Raw genomic sequence first — 16,161 nt, forward strand, 5'->3', positions numbered from 1 at the left:
CCACCAGTCTGTGGTCTACAGTTTAAATGGTGGGAAAAAGGACATGAGATTTGAGGCTGGGAAAGGGGACATGGGGTTCTAGGCAAGGGGGGAAGTCTCTTAGGCCTGGAGCAAGGGGCCAGGGTCCCCGGCAGGTGACAGAGTCCCACAGTGCCCTTGCTACCCTATTAATGGGCCCAGAATCTGAAGCCAACCACCACATGCCCTCATGCCCAGGGTCTTCCTGAAGATACAGCTGAAGAGCCAAGAGTCTCAGAGTCTGCAGCAGCAGCAGTGAGACTAGTACCTGGGTCACCTGCAGCAGTACGTGGTCACCTATCAGCAGCTGACCCCGAAGAAGGAGGCGCCGCACAGGCAGTTACTGCTGCAGACCCAGCTCGTGGACCAGCTGCAGCAGTAGGAAGCTCAGGGCAAAGCGGTGGCTGAGATGGCCTGCCGAAAGTTGCAGGAGACCCAGGAGAGGGAGTCGCTGAGGACGGGAATGACCTGGCAGCCTCCGTGCCTTCTCACTCTGTTTTCCATCCCCTTAGGAGCACCTAAAAGCTGCCATCCAGGAGAATCAACAGCTAGAGACCCAGTTCAGTCTCATGGCTCTCCCTGGAGAAGGTACAGGAGACCACTCAGAGGAAGAGGAGAGAGACCCAGGAGGAAGGGGGGACTGTCAGCATAAAATTGAGGGGTTGGAAGAGACCTTTAGAACAGCTGGTTGTTATGCCAAAGGGGTGTCTACACTAAGTTTGGCATCAATATGATGACCTCCTGGGAGCAGGGAGCCACTGGGTTGCCTAAGGATGAATGAACTGGCCCAGATCAGAAAGGGAGCAGGTCAAAACTCCCACACCCACAAGTAGCAGGACTGTGCCTGGGCAATATGGCAAGATCTTGGTTTTTAAAAGGAAAAATAAAGAACAGCAGCTCATTCCCCTCTGGGGAGGGGCTGTCTCAGGGTCACACAGTGAGGGTGGGGACAGAGGTGGGCCCGCAGTACCTCCCTAGTTGGGTTGTCTGAGGACCCCTCTGGCCACCTCCCCACAGGAGATGGAGGAAGACATCTGGACACTGAGGAGGAGGGGGTGCCTCGGTCCATGCCGAGCATCCCAGAGGACCTGGAGAGCCAGGAGGCCATGGTGAGACTGACTTTCCCTGCCCCCACTTTGCCACCTTCCTCTGTGGTCCCTCCCAGACCCCCTTATGCTCTTGGTTTCCCCACCTTCTGATTTCTCTGGACCTTCACCCCTTCCAGGAGCCAGTGGTCAGACATCATTTCACTGGTGACCAACAGGTGCACTCTCTGAGGCCCCAAGGGAAGGGGCTGTGTTCCACCTCCCTGCCCCATTTGTTCTGTGTATGCCCCTACAAGAATACTCACCTCTTGCCTTCAAGTGGCATTTTTCAACTCTGCTGGAGCCAGTTTCCAGGAGGAGCAGGCACGGCTATGTGGGCAATGGAAGGTGTGAAGGCTGTGCTGCCTGCACCTGGCTCATCTGGTGGCCTCGGCCTGGAAGGAGCCAGAGGCAGAGGCCCCGGCCCCAGGGACTGGGGGTGAGTTTGTGTGTGGGGGGAGAGCCACTGGGCCCTGAAGGAGGCCATGAAGAAGGTGAAAGTGAGTGAGTCCTGGCATGGGCCAAGAAAAGTGGGGGTGGGGCAGGACAGGTCACTCCCGAGATGTGACCCCATTATTTTGACTCCAGAGCAGCTTTATGGACCTCCCAAAGGAGAAGGCGAATGGGAAGGAGCAGGTGGAGAACCTAGAGCTTGGATTTATCCAACTCTGTGGAGCAACAGATGGCATGAGTGAGCGGGAGGCCACGGCATAGATACGGGGAGCTGCAGGGCTGTTGGAGGGGCCCCAGAGTCTAAGCCCTGTCCTCTTGTAAGAGAGTACATCACCATATATGGGAGCCAAGGGGCAGCGCCAAACAGGCGGCACCAGGAGGAGGAGGTCAACAGTCTGGACCAGAATGAGGAGGAGATGAACATGGGGCATGAAACATTTCTGCAGGGGTGGTGGTGGGTGTGAGCACAGGCTCTGATGTGGGAGCTGAGCACTCCTCCCTTCAGGTGAAGCTGCAGAAGCTGCAGGAGCTGGTGTTGCCGCTTGTGGGTGACCATGAGGGGCATGACGAATTCCTCCCTGCTGCCCAGAACCCTGTTGATGAGCCCGCTCCAGGGGCCCCAGCCCCCCAGGAACTTGGGGCTGCCCATGAGCAGGGTGGTGAGTAAAGCCCTCAGGCGGGGTGGACAGGTAGGGACAGGGGAGGCTCACACTGTGCTCAGACCCCCGCCTCCCTCTCTCTGAAGATTTTTATGAGGAGAGCCTGGCCGACAGCGTGGAGCCTGCACCAGGAGAGGCCAGGGTGGGTTCTCCCCGTGACAACCCCACTGCACAGAAGATCCTGCAGCTGCTTCCTGTAATGCAGGACACCCAGGAGCACCCAGGCTTGGCCACCAAACCCTGTGTGCCATTCTTTTACCGGGCAGCCAAGAACAGGGATATAAACATCATCACCATCTAAGAGCTGGTCAAGAAATAAAAAAAAAAAAAAGTTATGGGGTTAATCCCCTACACAATTCATCTACTTCATTGGAATGTTAGAGCCCCTCGTGTTTATTTATGTTTCTAATTTACAGTTTAAATTTCTTTGTGAAAAGTTAAGGGAGAGTGGGTCTTTCCCTGAGTTCACTCTGGCATCCTTTAGCATTTTTGGTTTTAATTTGATAATTGTAGGTCATTAGCTCACATATCGAGTTTGCGCTTACATGGTGGGAGTTCAAACACACAAAGACCCACTATCTGTACAAAACTATCCTAACTGGTTTGGAATAGGCTGCCATGCTTTTTGAATGTTATTGCAGCCTGTATATTCATTACAGAATTCAGATAAAATCTGCTTATGTTCTGCTATGATGTTTGATCAAATCCTAATCACAGTGAGCTCTTCATTAGCTCAATATGTGGTTTGCCCTCAAGCGCGCACTGTTTCTTACTTTGTAATATGCCACTGTGAGTACTGACATTTAGAGTTGTTTAAAGGCCGAGAACCGGAAACAGCCTTTCCCCTATTTTCTGTGTATTGGGGATGGGAGTAATAACATTTTGGGGAGCTTTTTAAATCTCACAGAAGAGGAAAGTGGCCTGCTCTCGCAGGTCTGTGCAGGATAGAGTGTGTTTCATTTGTTCTGGTGCGGGGAATGAGCACTGTACTATGGTAGTTCCCTTAGGATTTGTATGTGCTCTGGGCTCATGAAGATATTGCAGCATGAGCTGCAGCAGTTGGACTCTTTCTCAATGACCTAAAAAGAGATTCTTTCCAAGGAATGAAAGGCTCCCATCATTGACTGTGGATGCAGAAAACCTTTTCTAGCTTAGAGCATTTATATCTATAATACATTTTAAAGTCAGAGTTCATGTTACCCGTTTTAATCACATGACTACATGTCCCAGTACACAAAAGGGCACTGGTTGACATTCTTCTTAATGTATTTAGTAAATATCATAAGAAATCCTTTCAGAGTTTAAATATCCCTGGAACAGGCATACAGGCTCTGGTCAAGAATGAATTTGAGTGATACCTGGCATTCTTCTATGTTCATGGAGCTTCCTTGAGGTTAGAAGATTGATTTTACCATCTAGACCTCTCTGGCTAATACCTATACTTCAACCACATTGGTTACTCTGAAATAGGAATTTACTTCTTTTCCTTGAATGGAAAACACTTTAAAAATAATAACAACCATTACTATAAACCAATATATGTGACAGTACTTAGTTGAAACAAAAAGGAGTTTTAGTGGACAGTATTATACTACATTTGAAAATCAAGGTGAAGTTTATGCAACTTAAAATGTTTACAAACTGCAGTACAATCTACTGTTGGTGAATGTCACAGTATTATGAGTAAAAGTGTCTATACAATCACAGAGTTATATTTCCTCACAAAGTTCTTTACAAAGAGTGAAATATGTTTTTATACCTCTCGGTTTCAGTTAGAGGCATATTTTGTGCCACATTTATGTTAATGTGCCTATACATGATGAATGAATTATTTCAGTCATACATTACCTAAATCATAACTTTATGATTCTTGGGAAAGAATCAACAGTTAAAACTTCATGAAGTTCTAATGTCTATGTTTGAAAATACGTCACAGTATTAGGATGTAGGGAGAGATGCATGTGCGCTCCCTGGGGTGGGCAATTCTAGTTACTAGATCATCTCCATTTTTAGCATTTGACATCCTCATGATACTTTTATAAATACGACATTAATAGGCGAGCAATAATATGATTTTACAGATGGAATAACAGATTTGCCTACATTCACTGAAAGAGTGCAAATATTGGGTCCTTGTGACTTCAACTGACTCTTTCAAATTGTATGAATTTATCAATGTATTAGATAAACTCAGTTTCAGAATGATAAAGAAAAACTGTTAGACCAAATAATGCGGCTAATTAACAGTAGTACGATTTCTAGCCTGAGTGTTTAAAATGGACTTAAGGTCCTGTTCTTGCCTTCTATTTTGTGAACTTGCCACTTTTGCATTATTTGAGTTCACTTGAAAGACAGTTACTTTAAGTCCATTTTAAACCCTCGGGCTAGAAATCGTGCCACTGTTATTAGCCACCTTGTTTGGTCTAACAGTTTTTCTTTATCATTCTGAAACTGGTATCATACCTAATACATTGTATCATACCTAATACATTGATAAATTATTTAAAGGAATTTTTATAGTTCAAATCACTTCACTTTTACACTGATAAATATAAATGACTAGGAATGACCGTCAGATAGTGTTTAGCAGCTGTAACCAATCTGACAATAATGTGGTCATGGATTAAATCACATACTGGCATATTTAAGCTGAATGTCAGTCTGGAAAATAAATGTACTATATTAACTGAAATACCACTTTGTGTAGGTATTTTGTCATATGTTTCAGAAAAAGCTAGAAAGAATGGAAATCCTATGACAATAACTTAAGTCTTCAAAGCGCATGCAATCTTTGCAATACCTCATTCAGCCAAGTATTTGTTCTCTTCCTCATTCAGTATAAGGCAGCTTTCAATCTGCTTAGAAGGCAACATTAGAAGGTTAGAGTTCATCAGAAATACAGAATTTTTAAATGTGAGTTCAACTGAATAAAATTGAATTTCTGTAGGAAGTAAAGAATCAAAATACCTATTTAAAGATTGCAATATATGGTCATTATTTTTAAAGTATCTGATTAAACCTGACAGGTTTTCCAGAAATGAAAAAAAAAAAAAAAAAATCAGTTCTAAAACCAAAGCTGATTTTTAGAAAATGTGAAAATGTAAATCAGCCCTATCCATAATACTTCTCTAAAACTTTATCTTACAGAGTCACTTTAAAATTATATAACTATTCAAAAATGTAACTGCTATGTTAATGTTTTAAAATAAGTTAAAACATCTTAACATATGAATACTGTAGTTTAAAGCAAAGAACCTGGGGGAAGGAAAAGTAGAGAAAGAAATGCCAATTCCAATGCAAAGCTTTATTTGCTGAGTTTTCTTAGAATGACTTTTACCAATTTATGAATTCCTGTCAACAGAATGTATAATGGAAATACTGAAAAACTTTTGTGTAAACTGGAATTATTGACTGCTACTGTGATGCTACTGTAATGTAATAAATTGGGAAATTGTTGCAAAGTGCTGTTTTTGCCGTAAATTTTGTGTGTCTTGAAAACTATGGTATTAAAGGTATTGAGACTGTGCAAATGCTGGGCATGCTTGGCATGAGATAACCAGCTTTTATTTTTACAAAATTGTAACTATGCAAGTGTGTTTATTAAAAGAACAGAAACTAAAAAGAAGTTATGGGAATTTAAGACAGTTGTGGGATGAAACAGTTATGGGATAAAAAAGTGCTGTGGAAAAGTGGCCAAAAAAGTAGAAAAAGTTTTATGAAAAGTTTTTTTTTAAAGTTATAAGAAGTTAGGAGATTTTTAAAAAAGTCATGGGATAAAAATAAAAATAAATAAAAGCAAGCCCCTGTCAGCATAAGCCTGAAGAAGTGAGGCTAGAGTCTTCACCCCACCATGTACCAACCACCCCTTCCCAGTCACCCCTTTACCATTAGGGTAGCAAGACAAGACTCCATCTAATGGAGGGAGACAAACAGACCCTTTGCCATCTTGACCAGGGCTGAGTGCTGAAATTTCTGGATGGTGATGTTTGTTAAATTTGGAGCCAGAGGCTGGTGGAGTTGGTTTGTTTGAAGGAGTCCTGATGGCCTCCCTATTCTCACCAAAGCAACTTTTCCCTCGGGGGGCTCCCATCTTCTTATTCAGAGAGGCAGCTGAGGTGGGACAGTGGGGCTAAGTGTAGAGCAGGCGAGGGCACCGGCTGCTGGGGTGGCCCCCCTTCCCCAGTGTGCATATAGTATCTGTGTAACATTTTGTATATTCCGGGGGGTAGGGCTGCTCCTGTATCATACCTAGTGGAGGTTGGAGCTGGCATATGAGGAGGAGGTTCTAATCATTATTTATGGCTGGGAAACTTATTTATTGATAGCACAGGACAGAGGAAGGAGGTGGGGATGGGGTTGTGGCTCCCTAGTGATGCGACTCCTGTTTATTTTGCTTTTCATTTTGGAATAAATGGATTTAGCCATACTGTTCAGCCCGCTGGGTTCCTGTTTCCCTCACTGGGTCCTGGAGTTTGTGCCACTGAACGAGGAGCCCCAGAGTGTCTGAGCATGTCCAGCTCAGCTGTTGGGGACCTTCCAGGCCTTATATGCTGTCTGGTGACACCTGGTGGATTCCACGGGGGCTGCCATGGCACCTATGGGGCACAGTGAGGCCCTGACAGCCAACAGGCTCAGAAGCCTGATGTAGCGGTGGCTAGGAAGGCAGATACCAGCACCCAAGGACACTGACTTCCATCCACCCCAGGCATCTTCCCTTCAGCCCCCCTGCCCCTCTCGCCTATCTGCACTGGGTGGCCCGTTCTGTCTGTCCCTCCAGAATGACAGGTGCCCCGCAGGCTCCTCCAGGCTGAGTTCATGGCCCTGCCCCCTAGTGGCCACAGCCAGCTTCACAGGATAAGAGCCAGCTAAGCTCCAGGGGCTTTCCAGGAAGTGTCACTTGGAAAGGGTGTGGCCTTTTCACCACTCCCAACAGCACCCTAGAAATGGCTTGGCCTTTTCCCTCCCCTGAGCTCCACAGAGAACACAGCCAGCAGAGGATACATTCCCTGTCATCCAGAAATGGATTTGATTCTCAGCTGAGGGACAGCAGGACTGGTAGAGACTGTCAGGCCACACGGCTGCCTGCACTGCACCCGCATGCTTGGTGGGGGGTGGGAGGGATGGCGGAAGCTGGCTGTCCACAGGCCGGGCATGACAGGAAGGCTCACTGGAGGTGGCGCTCTTTGGAAGGGCAATGTCAAAGCACAGCTTTCTCTTGTGGGGCCATAAGACTCCACAACGACAGCACAGTGACTGATTCCCAGCGCTAGAGGTGAAGCGGTTGGCCATGTGTAGATGTATATATATATGAGTATTTAGAGCTATTTATAGAACAGGGCAGGGCATACCACAGAGGGAGCACAAGTTTTCAACAACGGTCACACCTGGATGTGTCAGCTCAGCACTACAACAGACTAAGTCACAGATGAAGATGAAGGGGGCTGGCTTTGGGCTGGGGAGCCACTGTCAAGTCACAGGACACCTGCCCAGGCAGGCTTGGAAAGGGAGGCCTCCCAGAAGAGGAGGATCTGTTTAGAAATTGAAGGGGGACCTGGGGCTCTCAGGATGGGATGGACTTGCCTGACCCATTCAGCTGGGAGTTGGAGGGAAGCAGAGAGAAAACAGGTTAAAGAAAAGCCAGAGCTGGTGAGGCAAGTGCAGAGCATGGGCGAGCCACAGCAGCTGTGGGAGGGCTGGGGAGGGGAGGCGCAGGTGTGGGTGTGGCAAGGTTCCTAGAAAAGAGGGGCTGGAAGGGAAAGGGGAGGAAGATGGAGGGAGGAGCCAGAGCTTCACAGGTGGTGCCTGGGGGCTGTGGCGGCCCTCCCCAGCCCACACACGCTGACCTCTCTCACGGGACCCAGGCAGTGCACCTATCATAGTTCAATGCTCAGGCCCCTCGGGCTTCTCTCTTCTCTGGTCACCCTGTCTTCCAACCCACTGGCCCAGGGCCACCTCTTGCTTGGGGAGCCCCACCCAACAGCCAACTGGCCTGATAAGAAACACTGCTTGAACCAAAATGGTGAAGCTATAAGGGATGGATGGCTGGAGTGAGCACCAGAGGCCCCTCTGGGTGGTCAGCAAGACCAGGGCCCTCTGAAGGGAGCCTGGGGAAGGCAGGGAGGGCAGGTAGCCAGATGCCACTGGCCATAGACTTATAAATCTACGAGGGGAGCCTCAACTGGTTGATAGGGTGCTGCAGGTTGCATAGGTGAGGCTGCGCCCTTCCTACTGGGAAAAGCAGAAGAGGGAGAGTCCATGGCAGGAAAGGCAGGTGGGCTCGCTAGGCAGAGCTCAGCTGGCACTGTGGTCCCATTGGCTGAATAGCACAGGTGACCTCTAGGAACAACAGGCCAAGGTGTGTGAGCCCGCTGGCCAGTGGTAGTGCTTCACTGGGGGCCAGGGACCCTGCCTTTGGTCACACACTGGCAGCTATGATGGCACCTGGGAGGGAGGGAAGGGGGCTGTGTGTCCCTGCCTGGCCTGTAGAGTGTGTTGTGGGATGACCATGTGTGTGGGACGCTCACCTAGATCGCCACTGGATTGCCAACAAATAGAGGAGGTGGGACCCTGACTATCACCCCTGCTCTGCAGTGGATCCGGCTCTCGGAACTCCCAGGCTGGGAGCTGGATGCCCTGCCCTGGCAGCATGACTCAGACTGCATGACAGGTACGGTGTGCCCAGGATGATGTTCCTAGGCCTCTGGCCACCTCAGAGTCCATCCCCACGCACAACCCCTTCCAAGCTCCCAGCCCCTACACCATGAACCATGAGCTCTCTGCCCTCTCTGATGGCTCCAGAGAGCACCCACATCTGAAAGCTTGGGCATGGAGCCTGTTTCAAGAGCCCCCAGGCTCAGTCATGGAGGCTGGGGGACTTTGGGGCCAATGGGGGCCGGACCTGCTACCTGCATCTGGCCGGGATGCTCTGCACCTGCAACCAGGAGTCATCCACCAGCCCCCATGGGTGTGCTGACAGTGGTCGTGTTGATGTCACCGATGATGCTGGGCACCTCCATCAGCACGTGGTACATGTGCAGCATCTCATCGTCCAGCTGTGCCTGCTCTGCTGACTCCTCCATCAGCGTGTTCTCATCCCCATGCTAGTACAGGTTGGCCAGCAGCTCTGAGAAGATGAGCTCTTTGGTCTGAGAGTGGGCAAAGAGGGAAGGAGGTTGGAACCTGATGCCTGTGCCACCCTGGCTGCCCCGCTGGGCCCTGCTAGGACTGTGTGCTGGACTTGGAGCCCCAAGTATGGCTTTTCAGACGTGGCTTCTACACTGCTTCAACTCGAAGATCTGCCTCCCAACCACCTTTTCCCACTCAGATGGGGACACTGAGGTCCAGAGGAAAAGTCACCTGTCCAAGATCACAGACGTGGAAGGGGACCCAGGACCTATCATGCCACCAGGACACCTGTCTACTCAGTTTTTAAAAAATTTTTGGCCGGGCGCGGTGGCTCAAGCCTGTAATCCCAGCACTTTGGGAGGCCGAGACGGGTGGATCACGAGGTCAGGAGATCGAGACCATCCTGGCCTACACGGTGAAACCCCGTCTCTACTAAAAAATACAAAAAACTAGCTGGGCGAGGTGGCGGGCGCCTGTAGTCCCAGCTACTCGGGAGGCTGAGGCAGGAGAATGGCGTAAACCCGGGAGGCGGAGCTTGCAGTGAGCTGAGATCCAGCTACTGCACTCCAGCCTGGGTGACAGACTGAGACTCCGTCTCAAAAAAAAAAAATTTTTTTTTGGAGCTAGGATATTGTTCCATCGCCAGGCTGGAGTACAGTGGGTGATATCACCACTCCCTGCAGCCTCAAACTCCTGGGGTCAAAGTGATCCTCCAACATCAGCCTGTCAAGTAGCTAGGACTACGGGCACATGCCACCACCAAGCCCAGCTAGTTTTAAAATTTTTGCATAGAGACCAAGTCTCACTATGTTGCCCAGACTGGTCTCGAACTCCTGGGCTCAAGCAATCCTTGACTTGGAAGAGCCCTGGGTTTATGGCCTGGGCAGCCAAGTGTTCAGGAACCCTCCCTGGCCACACAGTCATTGCCTGTTCTAGGCCACCCTCATGCCCTGGACCACAGCTGTTGGCTGCTCTGACGCTGACAGCCGATTTGGACACTGGGAGCTGAGGTGCTGGCTGAGGCCATGCCAGGCTTCCAGGAGGTCATCACTATTTTAGGGTCTTTTATTGGGGAGTGGGTTTGTAATAGTTTCAGGCTTACTAATAGCCACAACAGTGTCCTGATTTCTGCCAAATGAGGAAGGATATGAGAATCATATTTGCTGGGGAAAGTTTGATTCTGAGTCCTGGGGTGAGCCTGGAGAATTTCTGTTCATCTCGTGTTGGGTCAGGATTCCTGAGAGTGACACGGAGTGAGCTCACCCATGCCGACAGCTAGGGCTGTGTTGGGAGCGCCGCTGCCCTCAGTTCTGTACTGGGTCCCAGGCGCTGCCAGGAGGAGTGGAGGTGAGTGGGCATGGCTCTGGCAAGTGCCCGCCCCTTCCCTGGCACCGCAGGTCGACCTGGCCCCTCCCACACTGCTGGGCCTTGCATGATCCTGCAGCACCTCCTTGTGAACGGCTCATGATATGGTCTCCCCCGCAGCTTGCTTTAGAAAGTGGGGTCGCCAGACCAACAGGTGTTTTAAAGGGTGCCCAGGCATGGCAGCAGGCTCCCTGATGTTATCAAGACTGCAGGGGCCCATAACCCGCCTATGGGCTGCAGCCTCAGTGTTTTAATGAGCTCCCCAGACTAGAGGTTACAAGGAGGCCAGTCCTGCAGCACAGTGAGTGGCCTTCAGAAACACAGGGAGGGAGTTGTGTGGTCAGCTGCATTCAGGAGACGGGGATTAAACAGGATTGAACCAGATTCTGCAGCAGGACTTCTGGGAGCCTTTCAAGGTGCTGAGCATCGTCTCCAAAATTTAGCTGACCACGGGGCGCCTTCTCATCTCCCAGAGGAATCTTCCAGGCCTGAGGCAGAGGTGGGGTCTGGCTTCCCGGGTGCCAGCCTGGGCTCAGAGGCCTCTGTCAGCTCCTGACTGAGGAGCAAATGAAGAATTACACTTCGGGCTCATGTTCTGCAGCACAGGAGGGGTGGGCGCCCTAGGTTTGGGGTTTGTGGGGGCTGTGGGCTGCCAGCTATGGGGGAGAAAGTGCTGGTGAGTGGGGACCCCGTGCCCCGTTCACATGAAGCCTCCTCCCGCCTGGTGGGGCTGGCAGCCCGGTCCACAGAGCCAGGCAGGAGGTGGAACCTGAGAAATCCACATGCGGGGACCCCTGTGCTCAGGTATTCCTTGTTCTCTGGTGCTCCCATGTTCTAGAACACACGCTGGGGAATTCGGAATTTAAATAAAGCTGGCCTTTCTGACCTTGAGCCTCTGGACGAGAGTTAAGCATGTCCAGGCAGCGGGGTTTGGAAACACAGAAGGCTGCGCCCTCGTGTGCGCCGTGGGTTGACAGGAACGCAGGCGGCTGACGGCAGCAGGAGCAAATGGCCTGCTCCACTGGGGACAGGCAGGAAGTCCTTCGGGCATTTCTGTTTCATCACAGCTTTTCCTGGGGCTGGTGAGTCTGTTGGGCCTTTGGTCGACAGGAAAGGAACGAGCCCCTGTTGCTGGATGCAGAGCGTCTGAGGTCTGGCAGAATCCAGAGAGGGGAAGATGGTGGCCCCGTGTTGGAGGAACTGGCTTATTTTGTGATCCCCAGAGACCAGCGTGGCTGACCCCTTAGTGTTACAAATCCATAGCCAGGCCTCAAGACAGCTTTTGGTTTTATTTTTATTAAGCCACTGACCAGTGGTTAGGAGCAAGTGATCACAACCTTAACATTTTTATTGTAAATTGGAGCCTTGACCTGGGGATAATGTGAAACCCACGAGCTGCACGTTTCTCTGTAGACTGCATCTGGACACTTGTCACATTGCCAGCTGGCTCTGACAGTCATCGCCGGGACTGCCTGGGCCTGTGTTCATTCCCAGTCAATCAGTCCTGGGACACAGACGTCCCAGACTCATGCCCAGTGCCAGGCCTCGTGCCTGCCTGAGGAGGCATACACACCTGCACCCGTCATCACCATGCAAGTGCTGGGCACTCTTCTCAGCGCTTATGTGTGGGAACTCGAGTAATCCCACACCCTAGGAGGTGGCACTACTGTTATCCCCAGTGTGCAGATGAGGAATCAGAGGCCAGAAAAGGGGGTGATTGCAGTCACACAGCAAGCATGTGGCAGAGCTGGAGTCCAGGCCATCATTCTGAACCTGCCCCTGGCTGGGCCATTGTTCCTTGTCACCTCTCTGCAGAAGGTGGGCCTCGTCCCCTACGTCAGACCCCTAGCCTGGCCAGCACTCTTCCCACCCTGCGTCAGGCCACCTGCTGTGCCTGTGAGGGCTGTGTGTGAGCACTCACGTGAGCGCTGCTGATTCTCTTGTCTCTCCCCTGCATCCTGCCAGGAAGCTGATCAGTATCTCCTTTGGGGACCTGAACCCCTTCCCCCTACGCCAGATCCGGAACCGACGCGCCTACCACTTGGAGAAGGTCCGGCTGGAGCTGACCGAGCTGGAGGCCATCCGTGAGGATTTCCTGCGTGAGCGGGACACCAGCCCTGACAAGGGTGAGCTGGTCAGCGATGAGGAGGAGGATACCTGAGTGGATCCCGGGACGCTGCTCTTCCTGCCTTCACAACCAAAGTGTGCCAAAGGGTGAAAGCACGCTTAAGAGCCAGAATGTAACATGTGTGGCCTCTGGGAATCTGCTGGGCAGATGTCCAAAGCCAGACTGCACTTCCTCATTTCCCACTGTGCGGGGGCAGGGGTGGGAGGTCTCATCTGTTTACAGCCATTTCCATGCCATGCTTTTGGTTACACGTATCTCAGTCATGCTTTCTGCCTGATTGGTGGATCCTCAGGCTTACCAGTGGCTATTTGCAAGAGCCTGTTTCCAGCCTCCGTCAGCCTGTCGGTGCTCTGACCCCCTGAAACCTTGCTTTGCTGGGCGTCTCCCCATGTTCTCTCTCCTGTACATAGTGGGCAGTGGTGTGTGGTTTTGAATGGCAGTGCTGTGAAGGATGCCCACTGTGCTTCAGGCACCTGTAGGCCAGAGGGTTGCTGCCTCAGGCATAAGGTCGGTATGAAAAGGGACTGCCTTAGAAAGGCAGGCACATCCCTTGTTCAGAAATGGCCACTGTAGAAAGCCTGTGAACCTCCCACCAGTGGCTTTAAGCTGCCAGCCTTGCCCCATTTCTAGAATAGCCTTTGCTCTTCCGCACACAACCCTTCCAACAGTGGCTCCCAGCCTGCATGGGGAGGGCCTGGCTGCCCAGACACCCACCCTCACTTCTCATGGCCAGCCTGCTTTTGCAGATCACTGGGCTGCTCTGTCCCCAGCTTGCCGCGTGCCTGGCGTGGCTTGGTGAGATTCTGTGGTATGTCCTTCTTGACTTGTGGGAATCATTCACCAAGTACGACGGTTCGGGATTCCAAGTCAACGGTGGACCGGCATATTGCAAAGCAGACCCACCCCTGGGCTGGCCTTGGTCGAGGGGATGGAGGAATCTTTTTGGTGGCGCTTTGCAGGGCAGTGGTGCAGCTGCAGCATGAATGCTCTTGGACAGTTGAAAACCTTGGCTTTCTTGGAGATGGCCAGTGCTCCTGGTGTCTCCTCCACCTGACTGGGTTGTGCAGGAGGCCAGCTGCCAGTGGCCGGGGCTGGGAAACGTTTTTGCTTGGGGCCCAGGCTTGGGTGAGCTCTCCCAGGTGTGTGCCCACCCCACCACTGCCTGGAAGCATCCTTGTTCTCTGCCAGGACACAGGGTCACTGATGCCTCTGACACGGCAGTTTCTGGGAACTCACAGGACTGCCTTTCTGAAGGCTGGAAAGAGGCTTTGAGCAAGGAGCTCATTTTTGCTTAATCCCTCTAGACCATCCCTGATGCGTAGATGTGAGAGGATGTTTTCTGGCACAGTGTTATAAAAATACAAGAAAAACGGTCTCAGTGGAATGTTTCATATTACCTGAAAAAAACTGGAAATCATCCTTTGTTGATACGAACACACTGAGACTAAGAATTGAAGCAATGCAGTTTTTTTGTTTTGTTTTGTTTTGTTTTGTTTTGTTTTTGAGACGGAGTCTCGCTCTGTCACCCAGGCTGGAGTGCTGTGGCCGGATCTCAGTTCACTACAAGCTCCGCCTCCCGGGTTCACGCCATTCTCATGCCTCAGCGTCTCGAGTAGCTGGGACTACAGGCGCCTGCCACCTCACCCGGCTAGTTTTTTGTATTTTTTTAGTAGAGACGGGGTTTCAACGTGTTAGCCAGGATGGTCTTGATCTTCTGACCTCGTGATCCACCCGTCTTGGCCTCCCAAAATAGCAATGCAGTTTTAAGAAGTACTTTTTTCCTGTTATTTTTTGCTGTCAACTTTCTAGCAGTGCCACGGCGAAGCTGGCATTTCCGCACGCTAGACTGAGCTCCGGCTTCATGTCTTTAGTGGAGCTGGTTAATGTTTCACTGGGTAGAGGGGCTGGCCTCTATATTTAGCCAAGAGCCTTTGCTTCTTTTCAGGCATCAAAAATGGGTGTTGTCATTGTCTTTGTCTTTGAGAGCAGCAGTTTGAGGTCTGACTCCTTCAGGAAGTTGTCCTGTGAGCTGGGCATTGCAGTCTGCTCGAATCAAATGTTGGAAACTCCCACTCCCTCAGCCCATCGGGAAACGACAGCTGTCAGCCTTGGGGGCGGCTGCTGAGGAGGTGCAGCAGGAATGGGGCTGGGCCCGTGGGCCGGCACCAGCTGCCCTCAGGGTTTACTTTCCAAGCTGATGGCCCCTAGAACATGCCAGCACACACTGCCGTGTCCTGGGGCTAAGACGCTGCCTTTAGGGACAGGCTCGTGTTGTCCAGTTTGCCCTGAGAGATGCACCTCACTAGGGTCCCATCATGGCTGCAACCCACGGTGGTATATTAGTGTTTCCAGACAGTTGTCAGCAGCTGCCGGGCAGTGTGTGTGTGAGAGCAGGAGAGTTCCTGGAGGAAAGGGACTGGGGACACTTTCTCAGAGTTTCTCCTGCCTAGAATCAAGTGATGTGTGTCCAGAAGGCAAGAGAGGGCAGCTCTGCCTGGTTCCAGTTGGGGAACAGGATGGAGCCAACTCCTCCTTCCAGGACTGTGGCCTCCACTCTTTTGTATTAACACTTCCCCCCTTCATGTCACTGAGGAAAGAGCTGCTCTGTCCCCTCCAGTGCCCTGAAGGTCCCTGGCCCCCACTGGCTGCCATGGCAGGGGGCCTTCTGGCAGGGGCTGCCCCACACTGCTGTTCCTCCTCCGAACCTTCACCCCAACACCCAGCCCATGGCCGCTGCAAGGGGGACTTTGCCAGCTGAGAAATCCAAAGGCCTGTCCAAATACACGCACCAGGACCGAGGGGAGCTTCCTCCCCACACCTGCTGGGAATTGCCAACTTTTAAATGGATGGGTTTTTTTTTATGGGTTGAACCTCTGTTAATACTTTTGTGTGCTTTCACTACAGTTTATATTTTTATAGGCTATTTTCTCAAGGTGTTTCTAGATTCCACATATCTATTTTATATAACAAGTTCTTATGTTATGTGTGTGACTCCCTTGTATCTGTGCCAGCCTGAGCCTCCGAGTTGCTCTTCCCTCAGGCCCTGACTCTCACTGACTCGCTGATGTGCTGTGCGGGCCCACTTCTTACCCCAGGTAGCCCCGGGCGCTGCCCGTAGTCATGCTGACAGCTGCACAGTAGCCGCCAAGACTGCTGATGGCTGGAGACGGTTCTGGTTCCAACTACGGTATATTGATATAGGAAGTATTCTAGACAGATCCTCGGTTGGGTTTTCTAACTACAAGTTTGTATTGCACAGATCCCCACCCGCCATCCTATAGTGTTGTCTTCCTGTGTGTTCTGGGGCTTCTGGGCAGCTGGGCCTGCC

The 16,161-nt window shown here is 51.0% G+C and overlaps 1 protein-coding gene and 1 pseudogene across 1 annotated transcript; both read left to right on the forward strand.

The window, feature by feature from the left end:
* Positions 1-2,682, forward strand: part of LOC111527197 — a 53,179-nt pseudogene extending 50,497 nt beyond the window's left edge.
* A 7,923-nt stretch (positions 2,683-10,605) lies between these two features.
* LOC113219897 lies at positions 10,606-14,302 on the forward strand. Its single transcript, XM_026448053.1, has 3 exons — positions 10,606-10,687; positions 11,683-11,787; positions 12,607-14,302. The coding sequence occupies exons 1-3, from the start codon at positions 10,606-10,608 to the stop codon at positions 12,864-12,866; spliced, it is 447 nt and encodes a 148-aa protein (XP_026303838.1). The 3' UTR covers positions 12,867-14,302.
* Positions 14,303-16,161: the final 1,859 nt, after the last annotated feature.

Source organism: Piliocolobus tephrosceles, chromosome 6 (assembly GCF_002776525.5).
Source record: "Piliocolobus tephrosceles isolate RC106 chromosome 6, ASM277652v3, whole genome shotgun sequence".
Classification (NCBI taxonomy): domain Eukaryota; kingdom Metazoa; phylum Chordata; class Mammalia; order Primates; family Cercopithecidae; genus Piliocolobus; species Piliocolobus tephrosceles.